General features: G+C 43.3%; 1 protein-coding gene across 1 annotated transcript in view; it reads left to right on the top strand.

Moving 5' to 3' along the window:
* The window catches only part of rasgrf2 (Ras protein specific guanine nucleotide releasing factor 2), a 225,554-nt gene that overhangs the window by 177,821 nt on the left and 24,308 nt on the right, over positions 1–23,425 (top strand). Inside the window, exons 17-18 of the mRNA XM_033018742.1 lie at positions 12,020–12,126; positions 21,866–21,978. Coding sequence (XP_032874633.1) covers positions 12,020–12,126; positions 21,866–21,978 — 220 coding nt within the window. The remainder of the gene's footprint in view (positions 1–12,019; positions 12,127–21,865; positions 21,979–23,425) is intronic.

The raw sequence follows: 23,425 nt of genomic DNA on the forward strand, positions 1-23,425 counted from the left end.
CTAGGAGCAGAGGACATAGGTTCAAGGTGAAGGTGAAAATATTTACTAGGAATCTGATCGGTAACGTTTCCACACAAAGGGTGGTGGGTGTATGGAACAAGCTGCCAGAGGAGGTAGTTGAGGCTGGGACTATCCCAATGTTTAAGAAACAGTTAGGTACATGGATAGGACAAGTTTGGAGGGATATGGTCCAAATGCCGGCAGGTGGGAATAGTGTAGCAGGAACATGTTGGCCGGTGTGGGACCGAAGGGCCTGTTTCCACACTGTATCACTCTATGACTATGACTCGATGTGTAGGAAGGAACTGCAGAAGCTGAATTAAACCAAAGATAGACACAAAAAGCTGGACTAACTCAACCGGTCAGACAGCATCTCTGGAAAAAAAGTAACCTCTTCCTTTTCTCTAGAGATGCTGTCTGACCCACTGAGTTACTCAAACTTTTTGATTACATATGAAGTATGAACATATTACTGATTAATTTGCTGCAGACATTGCAAATTATTGCAGAAAAGATAGACCAAAAGTGCTGAAGCATCTCTGGAGAAAAGCAACAAGTGACATTTCGGATCAAACACTTTTTCGGACCCGTAGAAAGTAACCTTTTATCTAAGGGTCGGTAAAAGATTGGCTGTGGTGTATATAGTTGAATACTGAAGAACATTGGTATGGTGAAATTATCGTGTTTAACTAACGCTGTCTGTGGTCATTGGATGAGTCAATTACCAGGCCTACAGTATCTGCAAACAATATTGGGCTTATTTCTATCCAACTCTTGAAGACCAAAATGGACCGGTGAAGTTTTTTTCTTACATGCTGCATATTTTGCTCGTAGTGCTGCTTTTGATACAATCTCCATTACGGAAGTCTACTCAATGTATATTTTCACGATTGGCCCGAAAAGTCCTGATGTACTAGAGGACAGAGCATCTATGGAGACAGAGGAACTGAAAGAAATTTGCATTAGGCGAGAAATAGTATTGGGTAGGAGACGAATGGGACTGAAGGCTGTTAAATCCCCAGGGCCTGATAGACTGCATCCTAGGGTACTCAAGGAGTTGGTTCTAGAAATTTTGGACGCATTGGTGATCATTTTCCAGTTCTATAGATTCAGGATCAGTTCTTGTGGATTGGAGGTAGCTAATGTTACTCCGCTTTTCAAGAAAGGAGGGAGAGAGAAAATGGGGAATTATAGACCAGTTAGCCTGATATCGATGGTGGGGAAGATGCTGGAGTCAATTATTAAAGAAGTAATAACGGCACACTTTGATGCCAGTAAAAGGATTGGCCCAAGTCGGCATGGATTTATGAAGGGGAAATCTGTGTGATTAATCTTCTGGAGTTTTTGAGGATGTGACAAGTAAAATGGATGAAGGAGAGCCAGTGAATGTAGTGCATCTGGACTTTCAGAAAGCCTTTGATAAGGTCCCACAAAGGAGATTAGTGGGCAAAATTAGAGCACATGGTATTGGGGGTAGGGTATTGACATGGATAGAGAATTGGTTGGCAGACAGGAAACTAAGCGTAGGAATAAATGGGTCCCTGGTAGAATGGCAGGCAGTAACGAGTGGAGTGCCGCAAGGCTTGGTGCTGGGGCCGCAACTATTTACAATATATATTAATGATTTAGATGATGGAATTAAAAATAACATTAGCAAATTTGCAGATGACACAAAGCTGGGTAGCAATGTGAACTGCAAAGAGGATGCTAGGAGGTTGCAGGGTGACTTGGACATGTTAAGTGAGTGGGCAGATGCATGGCAGATGCAGTATAATGTAGATAAATGTGAGATTATCCACTTTGGCAGCATGAACAAGGAGGCAGATTATTAACTCAATGGTGTCAGATTAGGGAAAAGGGAAGTGCAATGAGACCTGTACACCGGTCACTGAAAGTAAACATGCAGGTACAGCAGGGAGTGAAGAAAGCTAATGGCATGTTGGCCTTCATAACGAGAGCATTTGTGTGTAGGAGTAAAGAGGTCCTTCTGCAGTTGTACAGGGCCCTGGTGAGACCACATCTGGAGTATTGTGTGCAATTTTGGTCTCCTAATTTGAGGTAGGTTCACATTTTAATCCCTGGGATGGCAGGACTGTCATATGAGGAAAGATTGGAAAGACTGGGCTTGTATTCACTGGAATTTAGAAGGATGAGAGGATATCTTATAGAAACATATAAAATTATAAAAGGACTGGACAAGCTATATGCAGGAAAAATGTTCCCAATGTTGGGGGAGTCCAGAACCAGGGGCCATGGTCCAAGAATAAAGGGGAGGCCATTTAAAGCTGATGTGAAAAAAACCTTTTCACCCAGAGAGTTGTGAATTTGTGGAATTCTCTGCCACCGAAGGCAGTGGAGGCCAATTCACTAGATGAATTTAAAAGAGTTAGATAGAGCTCTAGGGGCTAGCGGAATCAAGGGATATGGGGAGAAGACAGGCACGGATTACAGATTGTGGATGATCAACCATGATCACAATGAATGGCGGTGCTGGCTTGAAAGGCCAAATGGCCTACTCCAGCACCTATTTTCTATGATTTTATGACCCGAAATGTCACCCTTTCCTTCTCTCCGGAGATGCTGCCAATACGGCTGAGTTACTCCAGCATTTTGTGTCTATCTTCACTATTAATTGGTCGGATTTCTGCTTGGGCAATTTTCCAGTTTGTAAGGAATCGTAGAAATCCATGTCGTTGAAAAATGCCATTTGGCCCATCGTTCCATACCATCAAAATAAATGTAACCTGGCAGAAAGTTCATTCTTTCAGTCAAATAAGACAAGCAAACATATTAATTGTAGATTCATCGTACCAGTTGCAGAGATGCAGTTGAACTGGACTTTCAGAATGCCTTTGATAAGGTCCCACACAGGAGATTAGTGAGCAAAATTAGAGCACATATCAATGGGGGTGGGGTAATGACATGGATAGAGAATTGGTTGGCAGGCAGGAAACAAAGCGTATGAATAAACGGGTCCCTGTCAGAATGGCAGGCAGTGGCGAATGGAGTGCCGCAAGGCTTGGTGCTGGGGCTGCAACTATTTACAATATATATTGGAAGTTGCAAAATTCAGCAGTATTCTGATCAAGGACCTCATCTGAGCCTAAATGTTTATGGCTACGAATACTGTAGAACATGGGTCATTGATGAGTGAAGTAGTTGGGACATCTAAACTATTGATTGAGAAATGAACTGCAACTCACTAGGGCAATGGGATATCTGGTCTAAATGGACAAACTAATTACTCCAAAGGGAACCACATCATCACATCTCAATACCATTGTTTGCAAACAGGCCTGGTAAGTGACTCATCTAATGATCACTGACTGATGTATTTAAACACAAGATAATGTCACCATACCTATTTCCTTTAAGATATTCAACAATATACACACCACCAATCTTTTATAAATCCTTAGATAAAAGGTTTCCTTTCTACAATTATTCACTATGCCTGCAGCAAATTAGTTAGTAATAATGGGTTATTTTTTCATACTTCATATGTAATCCAGAATTGTACATTAAATGGGTTCTGAAAGAGCTGGCTTCAGAAATTGTGGAGGCATTGATAGTGATATTTCAAGAATCGGGAGTGGTTCCAGATGATTGGAATATTACCCCACTGCACAAGAAGGGAGCAAAGCAGAACAGTGGGAACTATAGGCCAGTTAGTCTGACTTTGGTGGTTGGTAGCATCTTAGAGTCCAGTATAAAGGATGAGGTTATAGAGTACTTAGAAGTTCACGATAAAATAGGCCGAAGTCGGCATGACTTTGTGAAGGGGAGGTCTTGCCTGACAAATTTGCTGGAATTCTTTGAAGAAATTAATAGCAGGACAGACAAAGTAGAGTCAGTAGATGTTGTACATCGATTTTTAGAAAGCTTTTGATAAGATGCCACAGGAAAGGCTGCTCAGGAAGATGAGAGCCCACGGTATCAAAGGGCAGATACTAGCGTGGATAGCAGGTTGGCTGGATGGCAGAAGACAAATAGTGGCAATAAAGGGGGCTTTTTTCTGGTTGGCCGCCAGTGACCAGTGGAGTTCCGCGCGGCTCGGTGCTGGGGCCGCTGCTCTTCACGTTATATATTAATGATTTGGACGAGAGGATTGAAGGCTTTGTGGCCAAGTTTGCGGATGATACGAAAATAGGTTGAGGGCCAGGTAGTGTAGAGAAAGCAGGGACTCTGCAGAAGGACTTGGACAGGTTGGGAGAGTGGGCAGAGAAGTGGCAGATGGAATATAGTGTAGCAAAGTGTGGAGTTTGGTACATTATTTTCTAAATTGGAAGAGAATGAAGGAGAATGGGGTTAGGAGGGAGAGATAGATCAGCCATGATTGAATGGCAGAGTAGACTTGATGGCCTAATTCTATTCCTATCTCTTATGATCTTATGATATGTCTTTATAGCTCATATCATTCTTTCTACTTTACTGAGTTGTTTCAAGAGTTAAGGGCCTGTCCCACGAGCATGCGACCTGCATGCGGCAAGCGCGACCTAAGTGACTCCATGCGGCAAGCGCTACCTAACCAGAAGCGGGGGCCGTGCGAAGGTCGAGTGAGTGATATGAAGTGCGAGCGAAGTCCGCGGGAAGTTCGAGGCGGCTGCAGGCCGGCAGGCTGTTGCCGCGCGGAATTTTTGAACGCGATCAGTTTTTCGGAGCCCCGCGTGATGTCGGGACCAGCTCCGCACAACTCTATACGGCTCCGGCGATCGAAGTGCGACTGGCCCCGCGAGGCCGTACAGCTCAAGCGACCACATTAGGTAGCGCTTGCCGCATGGAGTCGCATGCTCGTGGGACAGGCCCTTTACAGGGCAACACGTTGCCATAGTGGTTGAGTTGCTGCCTTTCAGCGCCAGGGACCCGCGTTCAATCCTGATTACAGATCCTGTCTGCATTGAGTTCCTTCTCCATGCCTTCTCCCCATAACCTCTGACACCGTACTAATCAAAAATCTATCTATCTCGGCTTTGAAAATATCCACCGTGGTAAAGAATTCCACAGATTCACCATCCTCTGACTAAAGAAATTGCTCCTCATCTCCTTCCTAAAAGAAAGTCCTTTAATTCTGAGGTTGCAGAATGTCCATTCGTAATGGTGTCAAATGTTACAGGGAGAAGGCAAGAGAAAGTGGTTGAGAGGGAAAGATGAATCAGCCATGATTGAATGGCTTGATGGATTGAATAGCCTAATTCTGCTCCAATGATTTATGAACTTATGAACTGTGAAATGGTGACAATTCTACATTCCAATACCTCAACAAGTTCTCCTTCATGACTCACTGCTCGTTTTTTTGTTTTCCGCATCTAAAATACCTATTAACAAAAGTTACCTCTCAAGTCAATTCTTTAAGAATATTTGGTGCAATGCCGAATATTTGCTGTATCCCACCTTCATGTGCAATTGGAAATTATTGGAAACTTCGGCGGTGACTGAAATGTTGTCACCCTTCCATGACTCTCAGAGTGACCTTTAAAAGAAAGTTAGTCATAGCTGAAATAGAGAGCCTTCCAATGGAGCACTCGGCAATTGGCAGATCCTCTCAAAGGTCTGGCAGCTAATTCCTTAAGCAAATATAATGCATACACACTGGCGAGAATTAGACATACTTGTTATTGTACAGTGCCTGTGAACAGGTCAGTATTAATCATTAAGGAAAACTTGCAGATGTTGGAAAACAAATAAAATGAGAAAATATTGGGAAAACTTAGCAGGAGTAGAGAGAAAAATTGCTACTATTCCAGGTCTGAGAACAGTTGGCACGGTGGTGCAGTGATAGAGTTGCTGCCTTACAGCGCCAGAGACCTGGGTTCGATCCTGACTACGGATACTGCCTGGACGGAGTTTGTACGTTCTCCCCGTGACTTCATGGGTTTTCCCCGGGATCTTCCCACACTCCAAAGACACACAGGTTTGTGGTAATTGTCTTGGTATAATTTTCCCCAGTGTGTGTAGGATAGTGTTAGCGTGTGGGGATTGCTGGTCGGCACAGACTCGGTGGGCTGAATGGCCTGTTTCCGTACTGTATCTCTAAACTAAACTAAACTAAACTACACAGTAGTTAGGTGTGGTTAGATTTATGTACGGTGGTTCAAGAGGTGATAGGGAGGAGGTGTTTTTGAATCTGGAGATAAGGGTTCTCAGGCTCCTATACCTTCTACTTGATCATTGCTGCATGATGAGAGAGTGGCCAGAGCGGTGTGGTTGTTTCATGATATTAGCTGCCTTCTTGAGGCAGTGCTTCCTGTAGTTCCCTTCAATGATGATGGCTGGGCAATGTCCATCAGTTTCCGTATCCAACCCCTTCATCCGAAGAATCATTCATCCGAGTGAACCTTCTCTGTACTTCTTCCACTGCAAGCACATAGTCATACAGTATGGACACTAGCCCTTCGGCCCAATTTGCCCATGCTGACCAAGATCTACGCTGTTCCCACCTGCCCATGTTTGGCCCATATCCCTCCTTTCCTTCAGTACAGGGACCAAATTGCAGATACATTCACTAGAGTGATTTTTAGGTTTGGTTTAGTTTTCTTTAGGTTTATTATTGTCACGTGTACCGAAGTGCAGTGAAAGGAATGTTTGCAATAAATCAAACTCAATAACAATAGATAGAATAAAGGGGAAGATAGTGCAGTACATAGTTCTCAGCATTGTCGTGCATCAGTTCGTAGACAAAGTCCATCTTCCACAATGGGGTAGAGGTGAATTGGACAGTACGCCAGCTCATGGAAGGACCATTCAGAATCCTGATAACAGAGGGGAAGAAGTTGTTCCTGTGTTTGCTGGTTCATTTTTTCAAGTTTTGAGACCTTCTGCCGGACGGAAACAGGTTGAAGAAGGAATGACTGGGATAGAACACCTACCTGCTTTCTGTGGTGCATCTGTAGAATTTTGTAAGAGTAATTGGAGAGATGCCAAATTGCCCCAGTCTCCTCAGAAGGTGGAGGTTGATGTGCCTTCTTGGCTCTCACATCAATGTGGTTCCGAGAATGAAGGTGTTGATGTATGAAGAGACATTGAGCAAGTTCTGCCTATGCTATTATTATTATTATTATTATTATTATTATTATTATTATTATTATTATTATTATTATTATTATTATTATTATTATTAAATCGTTGAAAACATTAGCGACGCAGTGGTACTGGTTATCGACGGGCATTCCGTACAATGCCGTGTACGACAGTGATTGCAAATTCTACTGAAGTGTGGATGGCCGTTGGCTCGCAAGGAGGTCTTGTTTTTGATCCTGCTGGGGTTCCACAGCCCCCTCACCTAGCAAACCCGGTGGGGGACACGGTTTAGTCGCCGACTATCCGACCATGGAGCAGGTAGCACGGGATTACATGGTACCCGTGGCGGGGGGAACTCCCCCCGACCTGACCTATGCTCTTGGGGACATAGAAACATAAAGGATGCTTTTATTGAAACATTAGATTCTGATGGGGATGGACAGGGTGGATGCTGAGACGATGTTTCCCCTCGTGGGATTAACTGGAAGCAGGCGGTTTTGTTTCACGATAGAATTCATCCATTGCTGATGAGATTAGGAGTTTTGTATCTCAGAAAGTTGTGAACCTTTGGAATTCTCCACTCCAAAGCTTTAGTTTAGTTTAGTTTAGTGATACAGCGCAGACAAAAGCCCTTTGGCCCAACGAGTCTGCACCGACCAGCGAACCCCGCACATTAACACAATACTAGGGACAATTTACATTTGTACCAAGCCAATTAACCTACAAACCTGTATGGCTTTGGAGTGTGGGAGGAAACCGAACATCTTGTATAAAACCCATGCGGTCACGGGGAGAATGTACAAACTCTATACAGACAGCACCCGTAGTCGGGATCGAACCCGGGTCTCCGGTGCTGTAAGCACTGTAAGGCAACAACTCTACCGCTGCACCATCGTGTTGTGGAGGAAGTGTCACTTCAGCTGTTGACAGGCATGTAAACTACACCTTGTGGGAAGAGAGTGTGAAAGTGGTGTCGAGGTTAAAATCTGATCTGCCGTGATCTTTTTGAATGAAGGAGCAGGATTGAGGAGCCAGTTGGCCCATTTCTCCCAACGATCTAATTTGGATAACTCTGGGTTCAACAGTGCTCCCACATTGTTTATGAGGTGGGAAAATTATTGACATAGATTTCATAAATTAACCGGAAGTTATCGTTGCCTCTGTCATAGTAAATATTTATAGTGATGCGAACCAGTATTTTTAGATCGACAAACATCCTGTCCCACTGCAGTACAATTACTACCTTGTTGGCGACTAGAAATTTATTCTGAGAATGATCATAGAGCAGGACAAATATTAAATATTGCATCGTTCGTTTCTCAAACTGTAAAATACACAAAATACAAGGTAATTGGCAAGGCTGTTAATTCACACTTAATTGCACTTCGGAACACTGACTCATTAATTCTTCTAATAAAATATATATTAAAAATGTTCCTTCTAAAACAAAAATCTCCCTCCTTTATTGGTCAGGGCATTGAGTAGATAATAGTCAAGAGGTCATATTGCAGCTGTTTTTTTTGGTCAGGCTTCATTTGGGAGGCATTCTGGTTGTTGGATTGCTTTGGATGTGGAGGCTTTGGAAAAGGGCGCAGTAGAGATTCACTGGAAAGTTGCCTGTCTTGGAGAGTATTAGCGATCACGAGAGATTGAACAAATCCATTTTTCTCTGGAGCATTGGAGGTAGAGATGGATCTAATATAATATTTAATTTTTGAGAGGGTAGATAGTCAAACTCTTTTTCGCACGGTGGAAGTGTCAACTATTATAGGACATGCATTTCAGACGAGAGGGAGAATATTTAAAGGAGATACACAAGACTATGTTTTGTTTTACACCAGTAGTGGTGTGTGGCTGGAACATGCCCTTAGAGGAGGTTGTGACACAGATAGCAACATTTAAAAGGCATTTTGGTCAGACATACAAACAGATGGGGAATGGAGGAATATTGACCACGTGCAGGCAGGTGGGATTAATTAGCATCAGGGTTGGACAGGTATCAATGGGCCAAAGGGCCTGTACCCCTGCTGCATTGTTCTATAAGTAGACACAAAATGCTGGAGTAACTCAGCTGGTCAGGCAGCATCTCCGAAACATCACCCATTCCTCCCTCCAGAGATGCTGCCTGATCCGCTGAGTTATGCCAGCATTTTGTGTCTATCTTTGGTGTAAACATAGAAACATAGAAAATAGGTGCAGGAGTAGGCCATTCGGCCCTTCGAGCCTACACCGCCATTCAATATGATCATGGCTGATCATCCAACTCCGTATCCTGTACCTGCCCTCTCTCCATAACCCCTGATCCCTTTAGCCCCAAGGGCCACATCTAACTCCCTCTTAAATATAGCATATAAACTGGCCTCAACTATCTTCTGTGGCAGGGAGTTCCAGAGATTCACCACTCTCTGTGTGAAATATGTTTTTCTCATCTCGGTCCTAAAGGATTTCCCCTTTATCCTTAAACTGTGACCCCTTGTCCTGGACTTCCCCAACATCGGGAACAATCTTCCTGCAACTAGCCTGTCCAACCCCTTAAGAATTTTGTAAGTTTCTATAAGATCCTGTAAATCAGCGTCTGCAGTTGCTTCTTACACACCTGCACATTTCTATGTTCCTGTATTGTATTGGTGTCCTGCAATGCTGTAGCATATGTACATAAATCTTACTACCCTGTATTATGATGAGAATAGCTGATAAATTGCAAGTATGGCAAGTGGTATCATGAATGGGATATTTTTACTTCATCTTTCACGTTACAGTGTATTTGCAATGCAAATTGCAGAGAATGCAAATTCTAATGGTGTGTTGGAGTCTACAGTAAAAATTTGAAACTTTATGACTATCGTGGCCTATGGACTCTTTCAACAACCAGTGGGGAAAAAGTAGGGAAAGAGAAAGTAATGGAGTCAAATCAGAAACAGAGAATGAAAATAGAGAGCATTAAGAAAGAGAAAAAAAACCATTGGAGTGAAAAGTAGAAACAATTACAACTTTTACAACTAGGAATTAGTTACAAAGTAACATAGAAAATAGCTGCAGGAGGACGCCATTCAGCCCTTCGAGCCTGCACCGCCATTCATTGTGATCATGGCTGATCATCCACAATCAGTAACCCGTGCCTTCCTTCTCCCCATACCCCTTGATTCCACTAGCCCCCAGAGCACTATCTAACTCTTTTAAATTCATCCAGTGAATTGGCTTCTATTGCCTTCTGTGGAAGAGAATTCCCCAAATTCTCGTTCAATTATCTAGTTGCGTTCGATAATCAGATGTAATTAAAATGCTGTAGGTTGCTGCAAATATTAGCCTGGAAATGCTGGAGAGATTCAGCAGGTCAGACAGAGTCCGTGGACAGCAAACAGTTAACATTTCAGATTCACGACCATCCGTTTAACATGATAAAAGTCACAGTGAAAGATCACTGACCTGAAACGTGATGTGCTTCTTGCTCCAGCATCTGTGTTCTTGGTTATTTTTGGGACTTCTTGTACTGGTTCTTGCGAGTTAATACATGAGTGGGTCCACATAGTGTTCAGACCACATTGCAAAATTACTTTCAGTGGGAAATTTAATTTCCATTTGGACGCCAAAACAACTTCTCCTTCCTGTGGCAGGGATAGCAGGAAAAACATCTGCAAAGGGAGATTTATTATTTTTAAAATGTTTGTAATAAAACATCTGGGAACAATCTACCTGCTGGATTGAGACGGAGTTTCATTTTCTTTTTCCTCCTTGGCGTGTAAGCTTTATTTTGTCAGCACGATAAATCACGTCACTAACTAGGCTCATACAACATGAAAGGCAGCAACAAGAATTAGTTGAAGTGACTGCACAAATGCAGTATTTTGACGAGGTAGAATTATTTTCATTGGGGAGGATTCAAATTTTGTTTTCTTTTAGCAAAAAAGCAAGTGGAGGAAATTGTTCAGTAGTTTGTAGTGAATCAGTCCTGATGCCTTATCTGCCTCTGCTGTTCGTTTAACAATGTATGCCCTCTGAAAATGTAATTATCTATATGACTAATCAAAAGGGGAAAAAAGTGCCTTTTGTGCATTGATTTCCAAGTTATCTCTGAATGGAAAGTTATTTTTATTTTTCCTTTTGGGATATGGGCCCCACTGGCAAGACCAGCTTTTGTTGTCCATGCATATTGCTCTTGTGAAGGTGGTTGTGAGCTGCTGCTGTGGAGACGATGTTTCCACCAGTGGGAGAGTCCAGGACCAGAGGACACAGCCTCAGAATAAAATGACGTACCTTTCGAAAGGAGATGAGGAGGATGTTCTTTAGTCAGAGGGTGGTGAATCTGTGGAATTCATTGCCACAGACGGCTGTGGAGACCAAGTCAGTGGATTTTTGTAAGGCAGTGAATGACAGATTTTTGATTCATAAGGGTGTCAGGGGTCATGGGGGGAATGAGGTTGGGTGTGAAAGATAGATTAGACATGATTGAATGGCGGAGTAGACGAGTCGAATGGCCTAATTCTGCTTCCTAGAACTTAGGAATTATTTTTGGACCACTGATGGAGGCAAGAGTACTGCGCTTCAACCTAACAGCAGTGAAGATATATTTCCAAATCTGGATGTTGGGCATCTTGAAAGAGACCCTGCAGCTGGCAGTGCTCCTGTGTGCTTTTGCCTTGTCCTTTTGGGGTTGATCGAGTCATGGGGTTCAGGAGGACCTGATGGAGAGCCCTGACTAAATATGTTGTCCATGGTACACACTGGAGTCATCTGTGTCGGAGGCAAAGGGATTGAATGTTAAGGATGGTCAATGGTATGCCAGCCAAATAGATGATATCCTGAATGGTTTTCAATTATTTTATAAAGGGGTAACATTCTCAAACTCACTGATTTCTTTCACAGGCTGTTATGTATTGCCTTACAGTGAGAAAGAGATTCAGATGCTAAACGTTTCTAAAAGATTCATGCTTCTGGTATCATCCTTTACATGACAGGACTCTTTTCAATTGCACTAAAATTGTCATTTTCCCTTTTTCCGTAGGATTTAACAATTCAGAGCGCATGTGTGACAAAGAGTTTCTAATTCGCAGGGCCGCTACAAATCGTGTTTTAAATGTCCTTCGGCACTGGGTTTCCAAGCACTCTCAGGTACAGAATCTTTGAGCATTAGAAAAGTGGTATAAATTTTTATATGTCTCGCTTCTCAGAACTTGTTCATTTGTCTGAAGTATCTGAGTTACTTTGGGTTGTCGATACAAAGAACCGCAGATTCTAATTTATAAAAAGAGACACTAAGTGCTGGAATAAATCTGCGGGCCAGGGAGCATCTCTGGAGAACATGGATAAAGAAGTCTGGAGAGGGTCACGGCCTGAAACGCCATCTATCCATGTTCTCCAGAGATGCTGCCTGACCCGCTGAGTTACTCCAGCACTTTGTGTCGTACTTTGAGTTGTGTTGTTTCCTGAACATTGCAAAAGAAGATTGACTTGAAAAGTAAAATGTTTTTCATTTTCGTGTGGCCGAGTTAATGGGTCTTGCAGGAAGCTCAGTTTCATCCGAGCTGTGAACATGACAACACGATACTCTCGTCTGAGGGATTAGAATAAAGCGCATTTAATTAACTTGTCACAAACACAGGTAATAAAAATAGAAAATGTTGGAAACAGTCAACTGGTCAGGCAGCATCTGTGGAAAAAGAAACCAAGTTAACAATTCAAGCTGAAGACTATTGTCAGAACTTTGGAAGAGGGATAAACAAAACCGTTTTAAGTTGTAAAGAAAGTTGGGGGGGGCGGGGCGGGAGGGGGGAAATGTATAGAAAGGGCAAAGGGCAGCTCTATAACAGAGACGCAAGAAACTGCAGATGATGGAATTGTGAGGAAAACACAAAATGCAAACTGTGTCAGGCAGCATCTGTGGAGGGAATGGACAAATGATGCTTTGGATTAGGACCCATCTTCAGACCCTAATGTGTACAATAGGATGCGGTCAGGCTTAGAGTCATAGAGTGATACAGTGTGGGAACAGGCCTTTCAGCCCAACTTGCACACACTGGCCAACAATGTCCCAGTTACACTAGTCCCACCTGCCAGCGTTTGGTCCATATCCCTCCAAACTTTTCCTATCCATGTACCTGTCAACTGTTTCGTGAACGTTGGGATAGTCCCAGCCTCAACTACCTCCTCTGGCAGCTTGTTCCATACACCCACCACCCTTTGTGTGAAAAAGTTACCCCACAGATTCCTATTAAATCTTTTCCCTTTCATCTTGAACCTATGTCCTCTGGTCCTCGATTCCCCTACTCTGGGCAGGCATGGCTTGGGTTTTCATAGGGACAAGTAGCAGTCAATGGCAGTAGTTAAAGTGTGATATTACAGACAAATAAAAGCTTGTGACATACCGATAAGGTTGCAGTAATGGAGAGACAACATCTGAACCAACATGACAAATAAGTGATTGAGTGGAAATGGCAATTTCTGCGCAGATAGAGAGTGGTGCTGTCTGTGTGGAGTTTGTACGTTCTCCCTGTGGCTGCCTGGTTTTCTCCAGGTGCTCCGATTTCCTCCCACGTTCCAAAGATGTACAGGTTTGTAGGCTAATTGGCTTCTGTAAATTGTCCCTGGTGTGTGTAGGATAGTGCTAGTGTACAGGGTGATCGCTGGTCAGTGCAGACTTGCTGGACTGAAGGGCACGTTTCCACACTGTATCTCGAAAGTCCAAAGTAAAGTGGGTACAGAGTTCAATATGAAGTCTGGATGGCAGTAATGGGCGATGGCAGAAGATGACAGTGTTTATTAAGTTTGTACTCAAACTTGTTCGTTTAGGAGTCACCAGACAGAAAGGCCAGAGTGGGAGTGGGATGGACAATTAAAGTAGTAGTTAGCAAGAACTGTGAGTTTCCCTGTAATTGACAAAAAAGACAATCTTGCCTTGTTTTGATCATTAGAGCCTCTCAATGTATTGATGTTTACAACTTGAATAATTGCTTTTCCCGGGCTTACCTGCAGTTAATTAAAAGACCAATCAAAATTGTAATCCCAAATCTTCTTTCTCAAAATGTGCCAATACACTAGAATATAAAACAAATGAGTTTGTTTCAGCGTGCCTATGTTCAATTCTATGACATTAATTCTGCATATAAGAGGAATACAATGTACAGAATGTACAAATGTGCTTTTAGTTGATGATAATATACAAAACAATTCAAGAATTTAATAACCCCAATTCTAGTGGGATAAAAAGCTCAAAATCCTTTGTACAACAAAAGACCGCCCATAGTTCCTAGTTTAGTTCATGTTTGCAAGTGTTCAAGAGCCTGATAGTTGTTGGGAAAATGCAATTCTTGAACACGGTGGGCACAGTTTTCAGGCTCCTATACCTTCTTCCCAAGAGTATGAGTGAAAGGAGAGTGTGGCCAGGGTGGTGTGGGTCTTTGATAAGGCTGGCTGCTGTTTTGAGGTAGCTTCTCCTATAGATTCCTTAGGTGGTGGATACCTGTAATGAACCGGGCGGTCTCCACCACTCTTTCATTCCTGGGCGTCCAAGTTGCCAATCTGGGATGTGTTGCAACCAGTCAAAATACTCTCCACAGCGCACCTGTACAAATTCAAGTATTTGAGTATTTGTCAACATATCAAATCGAATCTCCTCAATCTGTGAAAGAAGTGGAGGCAGTGATGGCTTTTCTTTATAGTTGCATCAATGTGCTGGGCGGACAGATCTTCAGAGACATGCATGCCCAGAAACTTGAAGCTGTTACTTGTCTCCACTGCCAATGTTAAAGAAGACAGGCTTGTGGATCCTCAGCTCTACCCTTCTAAAGTCAACAATCAGCTCCTTGGTTTTGCTGATGTAGCGAGCAAGGTTGTAGTTCTGGTACCACTCAATCAGATTATCATAATCATAATCATAAACATACTTATTAGCCAAGTATGTTTTGCAACATATGAGGAATTTGATTTGCCATGCAGTCATATCATTAAATAGCAACAAAATACACAAAATACATTTTAACATAAACATCCACCACAGTGACTCCTCCACATTCCTCACTGTGATGGAAGGCGAAAAAAAGTTCAATCTCTTCCCTTCTTTGTCCTTTGTCGGGGGGCCTCGAGCCTTCCGTTGACGGGACGATCTTGACTCCCATAGCCAGCGGCATTCAGACCCTCCGCGTTGGGGAGAACAAACTCCTGCATCGGGGGGGGGGATGTCAGCTCCCCCGTGCCGGGCGATCAACCCGGGTCGGGGCTGGTCGAACCTTTTACGTCGTTTGGAGCTTCCTAACATCGGCCTCTACCCGAGACTGCGAGCTCTCGATGGCGAAATCCGCGTCGATCCCAGGCAAGGGATCGGCTCCGATGGTAAGTCCACGTCCCCGTGGTGGGGCTCAACGTCAGTCCACAGCAAGGCCTCCAGCTCCATGATGTTAGGCCGCGGAGCGACCGGAGATACGATCCGGAAAGCAATCACATTACCGGCAAGGTAAGAGATTGAAAAAAAGTTTCCCCCTCTCCCCTCCCCCACCCCCCACGTAAAACACACAGAGAACATTAAAACAAACTTTTAAAATGCACTAAAAATAACAACAAAAAAATGCAAAAACAGAGGGACTGTTGGCCCCATGGTGGTGATTCAATCTCACTCCTGCCAATTCAATTACAAACCTGCAAGTCTTTGGAAAGTGGGAGAAACTCTGAGCTGCCGGAGAAAACCCAGGGCGAATGTACAAATTCCCCACTGACAGCACCCGTAATAAGGATTGAACCCTTGTCATTGGCATGTGAGGCAGCAGATCTACTGTTGCGCCATTGTGTTTAATAAAATATTAGGATGACATTTCTATTGCAGGAAATAGATGGTAAGTAGTTTAGTTTAGGGCTACAACAGGGAAACAGGCCCTTTGGCGCACCAAACCCGCATCGACCAGTCATCCCCACACATTAACACTACCCTACACACACTAGGGACAATTTACATTTATACCAAGTCAATTAACCTACAAACCTGTGCATCATTGGAGTGTGATTGGGATCGAACCTGCATCTCTGGCGCAGCAAGCTCAGCAAGGTCAGCAAGGTCAGCAAGGTCGCAACTCTACCACTGCGCCACCATGCAGCCCAAGGATACAATGGGGTCCTGCTTCACTCGTACACGTTTTATCTTAACATTAAAGATTAAATTCAATCACAATGCATTAAATATATGAACCGTACACCCAGTGGCGTAGGGTGGGTTTTGCGCGCCCAGGGCAGTTTAAAATATTGCGCCTCCTCATTAGCGGTTTTTGGTCTCTTCCTTCGGGGGATGCGACTTCTTTTGTCGTATCCCCCGTCTCCGCCTGCGCCGAGGCCTAATGGCGGCTTCGAAGCTGGGCAGCGGCGACAGTGGCAGCGGCGACCAGAACTCGGAGCTGGGCAGCGGCAACGGCGGCTTTGACAGCGGCGGCCTGGCCTCGGAGCGGGGACAGTGGCAGCGGCCGCCCGGCATCGGTGCTGGGATGGCGGCGGCAGCGGCTGGGACGGCGGCAGCGGCGGCCTGGCCTCGGAGCGGGGACAGCGACAGCGGCGGCCTGGCCTCGGAGCGAGGACAGCGACAGCGGCGGCCTGGCCTCGGAGCGGGGACAGCGACAGCGGCGGCCTGGCCTCGGAGCGGGGGCAGCGGCAGCAGCCACACGGTATCGGAGCTGGAGCAGCGGCAGCGGCGACCAGAACTCGGAGCTGGGGCACGTTCCGGCGGCAGCGGCCACTCGACCCGACCACAGGCCCAATGGACGACAGCGGCGGCTGGGACAGTGGCAGTGGCCTCGGCGCAGAGATCGCTGGTTGGTTAAAATTGTTGGATAAATTTTTAGGGGGGCAAAAAAATTGTTAGATAAAAAAAATTATAAAAAGGCAAAAAAAATTACATTTTATTACAATAATTCAGGGGAAGGCTGCTAAAGAGGTGTAGCGTGCCTTTAGAACATTTTTTTTTGCCATTTTATAAAAAAAATGTATCCAACTATTTTTTTGCGCCCCTAAAAATTTAGCGCCCGGGGCAACCGCCCCTCTGGCCCCCCCCCCCCCCCACGCTACGCCACTGCGTACACCCAACAAGACCACGGGGTCTAAACCACTAACGACTGTGTCATGTATTACCGATGCAAATATTACTGCTCTGTTGCAAATCCAGAATCACTGTAAATCCACATTCTCTAATGTCCTTCTTAAAGAGAAAAGACAAGTTAATTAGTTTTGAGGAATGACCTGCCATTGGAATGGTCAGCTTTGCATGGCCACATGTCATTTACTCTACAAATTTGCCACTGATGTGATCACATTGACAAAGAATCTGCTGTCTAATTGGATATTCAGAGTTTAAATGCTTCACTGTTCATTCACTGTTTTTATTCTACAAAAATATAGTTAGAACAAGTACTAGTTGCTGGTGGTGAGGAAAATAATTAATTTTAGGATACATTATATCTACATCACAGATGAAGACTAATTTATGAGAATTATTCCCATTTAACCCAATCTTAACAATGTTTGAGGTAGCTCTGCTTTATCTGTTGTAATTAAACCAATAACAAATGCAGCAAGGTGATTCTATCCTGCATTAAATCCCTTGACGGATTGTTTTTTATTCTAGAATGCCGGCCAAACCTTTGATGAAATCAAAATAATTAGAGCCACTATTGGTTTGTTTCAATAAAGTTTGACTGCTCCTCTACAGTGTGCACTCACAAATCCACAGCAAAAAAAACTAGCAATTCCAATCATTCTAGGGCAAGTATGTCTGTAAGCGTGGAAATATTTTTGACAATTTGACAATACGCCAACACATTTACTGCCGTGACTTGACCAGAATAGATGGGTTTAGATATACAGCATGGAAACAGGCGCGTCGGCCCACCGAGTCCGCTGCGACCAGCGATCCCTGCACATTAACACTGTCCTACACACACTAGGGACAATTTTTACATTTGCCAAGCCAATCTACCTACACATACCTGTACGTCTTTGGAGTGTGGGAGGAAACTGAAGATCTCGGTTGCGGGGAGAATGTACAGATAGCATCCGTAGTCAGGATCGAACCCAGGTCTCCGGCGCTGTAAGGCAGCAACTCTACCGCTGCGTCACTGTGCCACCCACTTGTACATTGTTCAGTCTAGTGTGTTGCACTCAGTGTTCATAATGTGATCTTCTCCACAATGGACGTCAAACTCGGATTGGGTGATTATTTTGCAAAGCATGAACAGGTTGGGCCGAATGGTCTCCAGTAGATGCAAGCCAACTGTGGTCAGTCTTTCAATATTAGGCAAACCACCAATGCTTTATTTTTAAACAGGGTTGCCTGGTTCTAGATCTCTCACAAGAGGAAAGATCCTTTCCATCTCCATCCTATCGACCCCTCAGTATCTTCTTTGATTCAAAGAAGTTACCTTTCTATCAATGGATCTAACTGGACATTCCTTCCTTAAAAGGCAGCCCACATTAATTGAGGAAACCTGTTCTAAACTCTATCCAACATATTAACATTAGAGTCATAAAATCAAACAGTGTGGAAATGGGACATACAGCATGGACGAAGATAGACACAAAATGCTGGAGTAACTCAGCGGGTCAGGCAGCATCCCTGGAGAGAAGGGTGACGTTTTGGGTCGAGACACTTCTTCGGACAGACCTTTTTCTCGTCCCGAAATGTCACTTCTTCCCTGATGGGAGAGGAGAGAAGAGGGAGTGTCCGGGATGAGACTCATCCTTTATTATGCTGCTGGCCTTGCCGAATGGAATCAATGGAAGGGAGGTAGAATGGAACGGTCATTCAAAAGCTAGACTAGGTAAAGATGGCAGATTTCCTTCACACCTACCTAGTCTGATAGATATTAGTGAACCAGAGAGGTTTTCATGAAAATCCTGAACTTTCATGGTCACCATTCCTGACTCTAGATGATTATTTCAAATGTATTTAATTTTGTGAATATAAATTCCCCAGGATTCAAAGTCGTATCTCTGGTTCAATGATTAGTAAGGTGTCAGGGATTATGGGGAGAAGGCAGGGGAATGGGGTTGGGAGGAAAAGATAGATCAACCATGATAGAATGGCAGAGTAGACTTGATGGGCCGAATGGCCTAATTCTGCTCCTATAACATATAATGGGCCTGACCCTTGCATACTAGTAGCGTACCCAATAGACTGCCTTAACTGATTAAAATAAAACTTCATTGGAAGGACACACACTGAGTGATGAATTTGAGTGAGCAACAACATATTTTACAAGGGCATTTGCCGTAGCTTTTCAGAGCCAGAACTCATAACTGCAGGGCCTCATATAGTATTTAGGTGTGGCGAGCACGTAATTCTTGTGCTAACTGTAATGAGTGAGACGCATCTGGCTCACATTACCGAACATTATATCAATGGGAACTTTGTACGATTTGGACATCAGTGTTTCATAATATTAATAACGGACAACTATGTCCATTGAGAAATGTGCCTTAACTTTACAATGGTGCCTGTTGGGCCATTGAATATCATGTCATGGACCAGAATTGCTAAGAATTACAGTCGGGACAGAGATCCAAAGGATAGGTCAGCATCATTCAAGATATAGACAGGTCTGGGTGTGAATCGGTCGATGGTCGGTCCAGTGGTCAGGGTTTGGTGGGGGGAGAGGTGCAATAATTGGAAGTGGTGCCGGCCTTTGATTCGGAGGATAGGACCGCCATTTGAGGGAATTGGAGGTTGGATGTTGGGAATTGGAATCATTGATTGGGAAGGTTTCAGATGGGCCATTGGGTGAGGTGGACAGAAGTCAGTGGATGTTTGGGGTGATCCGGTGAAGATCATGAGCCTGGAGGTATAGAGATTGCCACTATGGGGTTAACAGTCCACGAGAGGGTTTGTTAAATTGACTACCAGTTGTATAAGGCTCTGGTGAGACCACATCTGGAGGATTGTGTGCAGTTTTGGTCTCCTAATTTGAGGAAGGACATCTTTGTGATTGAGGCAGTGTAGCGTAGGTTCACGAGATTGATCCCTGGGATGGTGGGACTGTCATATGAGGAAAGATTGAAAAGACTAGGCTTGTATTCACTGGAGTTTCAAAGGATGAGGGGGGATCTTATAGAAACATATAAAATTATAAAAGGACTGGACAAGCTAGATGCAGGAAAAATGTTCCCAATGTGGGGCGAGTCCAGAACCAGGGGCCACAGTCTTAGAATAAAGGGGAGGTCATTTAAGACTGAGGTGAGAAAAAACTTTTTCACCCAGAGAGTTGTGAATTTATGTAATTCCCTGTCACAGAGGGCAGTGGGGGCCAAGTCACTGGATGGATTTAAGAGCGAGTTAGATAGAGCTCTAGGGGCTAGTGGAGACAAGGGATATGGGGAGAAGGCAGGCACGGGTTATTGATAGGGGACGATCAGCCATGATTACAATGAATGGCGGTGCTGGCTCGAAGGGCCGAATGGCCTCCTCCTGCACCTATTTTCTATGTTTCTATGAGAAGCCATCAGTATCTGGTTCCCATGTCAGTCCAGGACCTCCTGTTGCAGGCTACCGTTAAGTCAACACGAAGCAGGCTTCATATTCACTAGTAGAAATCTCCTGTGTGAGGAGCCCACATACTTCGTGCCATGAAGAATTCTGATCAGTTGTTGTGGTGTCACAGCACATGTCCAGGGTCTTCATAAGTTCATAACTTATAGGAGTAGAATTCAGCCAATCAAGTCTATTCCATCATTCAATCGTGGCTGATCTATCTCTCCCTCCTAATCCCATTCTCCTGCCTTCTCCCTATAATCTCTGACACCCATACTAATCAACGCACTTCTGTGTGTTAAAATTCAACATGCCGAGGACACTGAATGGAAATTGAGCACTCAAGCACATGTCCCCCGTTTTCAATTGAGTTTTTTTATTCACATAAATTTAGTTTAGTTTATTGTCACGTGTACCGAGGTTCAGTGAAAAGCTTTAGTTGCATGCTTACCAGTCAGTGGAAAGAAAATATATGATTGCAATCGAATCATCCACAGTGTACAGATATGTGATAAAGGGAATAATGTTTAGTGCAAGATAAATGTCCAGTAAAGTTCAATTAAAAGTAGTCTGAGGAGCTCCAATGAGGTAGATAGTAGCTCAGGACGTCTCTCTAGTTGTTGGTAGTTCGGTTGCCTGATAACAGCTGGGAAGAAACTGAATTACCCAACAAAGAAAAACATGGTATATGTCACCTGCTGTAGTTGCCAGGAGCTAGTGCTTTTGCACTTAACTTTACATCCAATCTATGATATGAGCTTCTGAAATTCAACTGTCCCAATGATGCTCAAAGTAAGCAAAAAGTAAGCCGTGACTGATTATTGGAAGCAGCAAGAACTATGCGAATACTGGAACTAAAATAGATGCACTGGTTGTATCCTGTTAGACTAGAGAAAGGATATGTTAAGGAATATGTGTAATTGGGTGACCAGCACAAACATTTGAGCATTCGAAGCATTGAAACTTCAAATTCCTTGTAATTTAAATGTGTATACCGTTCTTGGACAAAGAAAGCCTGATGACTGATGACATTTGATTGTTCTATTTTGGCCTGAATTTTGATCAGAATGAAAAATATGTTTTGGTCTTGGAAATATTCAGAAGTTGGTTTTGTGATTTGCTATTGATGTTCAACCTGCTTTGGCTGCCAGGTAGAATTTTCTTAATTGTGTTCTGCAAGGGTTTTCATGTAAAAGCTTTAATAATATGAGACTTGCATTTCAAGTCTGAGAAATAATTGCCTGTAAGGAAATGTTTACACAAGAATGTCAAGAGCTTTTCAAATAACAAGATGCCGACAAAACACAGACTTCCATCTATGAATACTAATGAGTTTATTATTTTCTAATTGCTCAGGATTTCGAGATGAACGGTGAACTGAAGTCAAATGTTATAAATTTGTTAGAGGAAGTGATGCGTGACCATGAGTTACTGCCCCAAGAAAGGAAAGCCACGGCCAACATCTTAAGGTAATATTTTTTGACTTTGCTAAAAGTTCCTTGTTGAGGTACGTCTATGAGGACCACATTCAGATAATGCTTAAATACAGGTCGAACACTCATTTTCCAGCACCCTTGGTTCCAGAGCCTTACCGTATTATTTGTTTTTCCGGACCAACAGAGATCAGGTAATAATGATACAACTAGGTCGGCAGAACGGCACATCAGTAGAGTTGCTGCCTCACAGCGCCAGAGACCCGGGTTCAATCCTGACCACGGGTGCTTGCCTGTACGGAGTTTGTGCATTCTCCTTTGACAAACTAGAAATAAACAAGAAACAAAAAATGAATAAAAAATTTAGAAACAAAAGGATTAATATATCCATACGCGAGATCTCTTCTCCCACCAATATCTCTTCTGTGTCACATAGATCCAAATCAATTCAGCTTGCTTATTTATGTATTGTATTTATTTACCTTTCTTGTACATCAGTGGAGCTGCACACTAAATCTCGTTGCACTGACGTGCAATGACAATAAAAGATATTATTATTATTATTATTATTATTCTCAAGTCGTTAAAAATTCTGCACATTAAATTTATAAAATTAGTCCATTGATCACCATATGTATACTTCACCCAGTCCAAGGGCTAAATGATATAATTCAGCATCCTGGAGAAGTAAATATATTTTCATAGAAAATAAATCATTTACTCAGTTATGACACGAGTTGATTCACAAGTTTCTTTACCATTGTCATATCAAAGTAACTTCACTATAACTTCACTGTATATTGTTCAGACTTGTACCCTTTAGAATATAGTCACTAATTCATTGGACTAAACTTATCAACATAAGGTCATGTGATAGGAATAGAATTAGGCCATTCGGACCATCAAGTCTACACCGCCATTCAATCATGTCTGATCTATCTTCCACTCTTAACCCCATCCTCCTGCCTTCTCCCCATAAGCTATGACACCTGTACTATTCAAGAAACTGAAGAAGGGTCTCGACCCGAAACACCACCCATAGAAACATAGAAACATAGAAAATAGGTGCAGAAACCCGTGCCTGCTGTCTCCCCATATCCCTTGATTGCACCAGCCCCTAGAGCTCTATCTAACTCTCTCTTAAATCCATCCAGTGATTTGGCCTCTGCTGCCATCTATGGCAGGGAATTCCACAAATATTCCTTCTCTCCAGAGATGCTGCCTGTCCCGCTGAGTTACTCCAGCTTTTTGTATCTATCTTCGGTTTAAACCAGCTTCTTTCTTAGACAAGAATCTATCTATCTCTGCCTTTAAAATATCCACTGAATCCAATGGATCATGGTATTGATACATGATCTAATATCAATATCAGAAGGTCTGAAGAATACTGAAAAGTGTGTTAATATACTCAACACAAATGAATTCCCAATTCAAGCAGAATTAACAATAGACTTGCGTTTCTTACTTTCCCATTTTAAGGCCA

Source organism: Amblyraja radiata, chromosome 3 (assembly GCF_010909765.2).
Source record: "Amblyraja radiata isolate CabotCenter1 chromosome 3, sAmbRad1.1.pri, whole genome shotgun sequence".
In the NCBI taxonomy this organism is placed as follows: Eukaryota; Metazoa; Chordata; class Chondrichthyes; order Rajiformes; family Rajidae; genus Amblyraja; species Amblyraja radiata.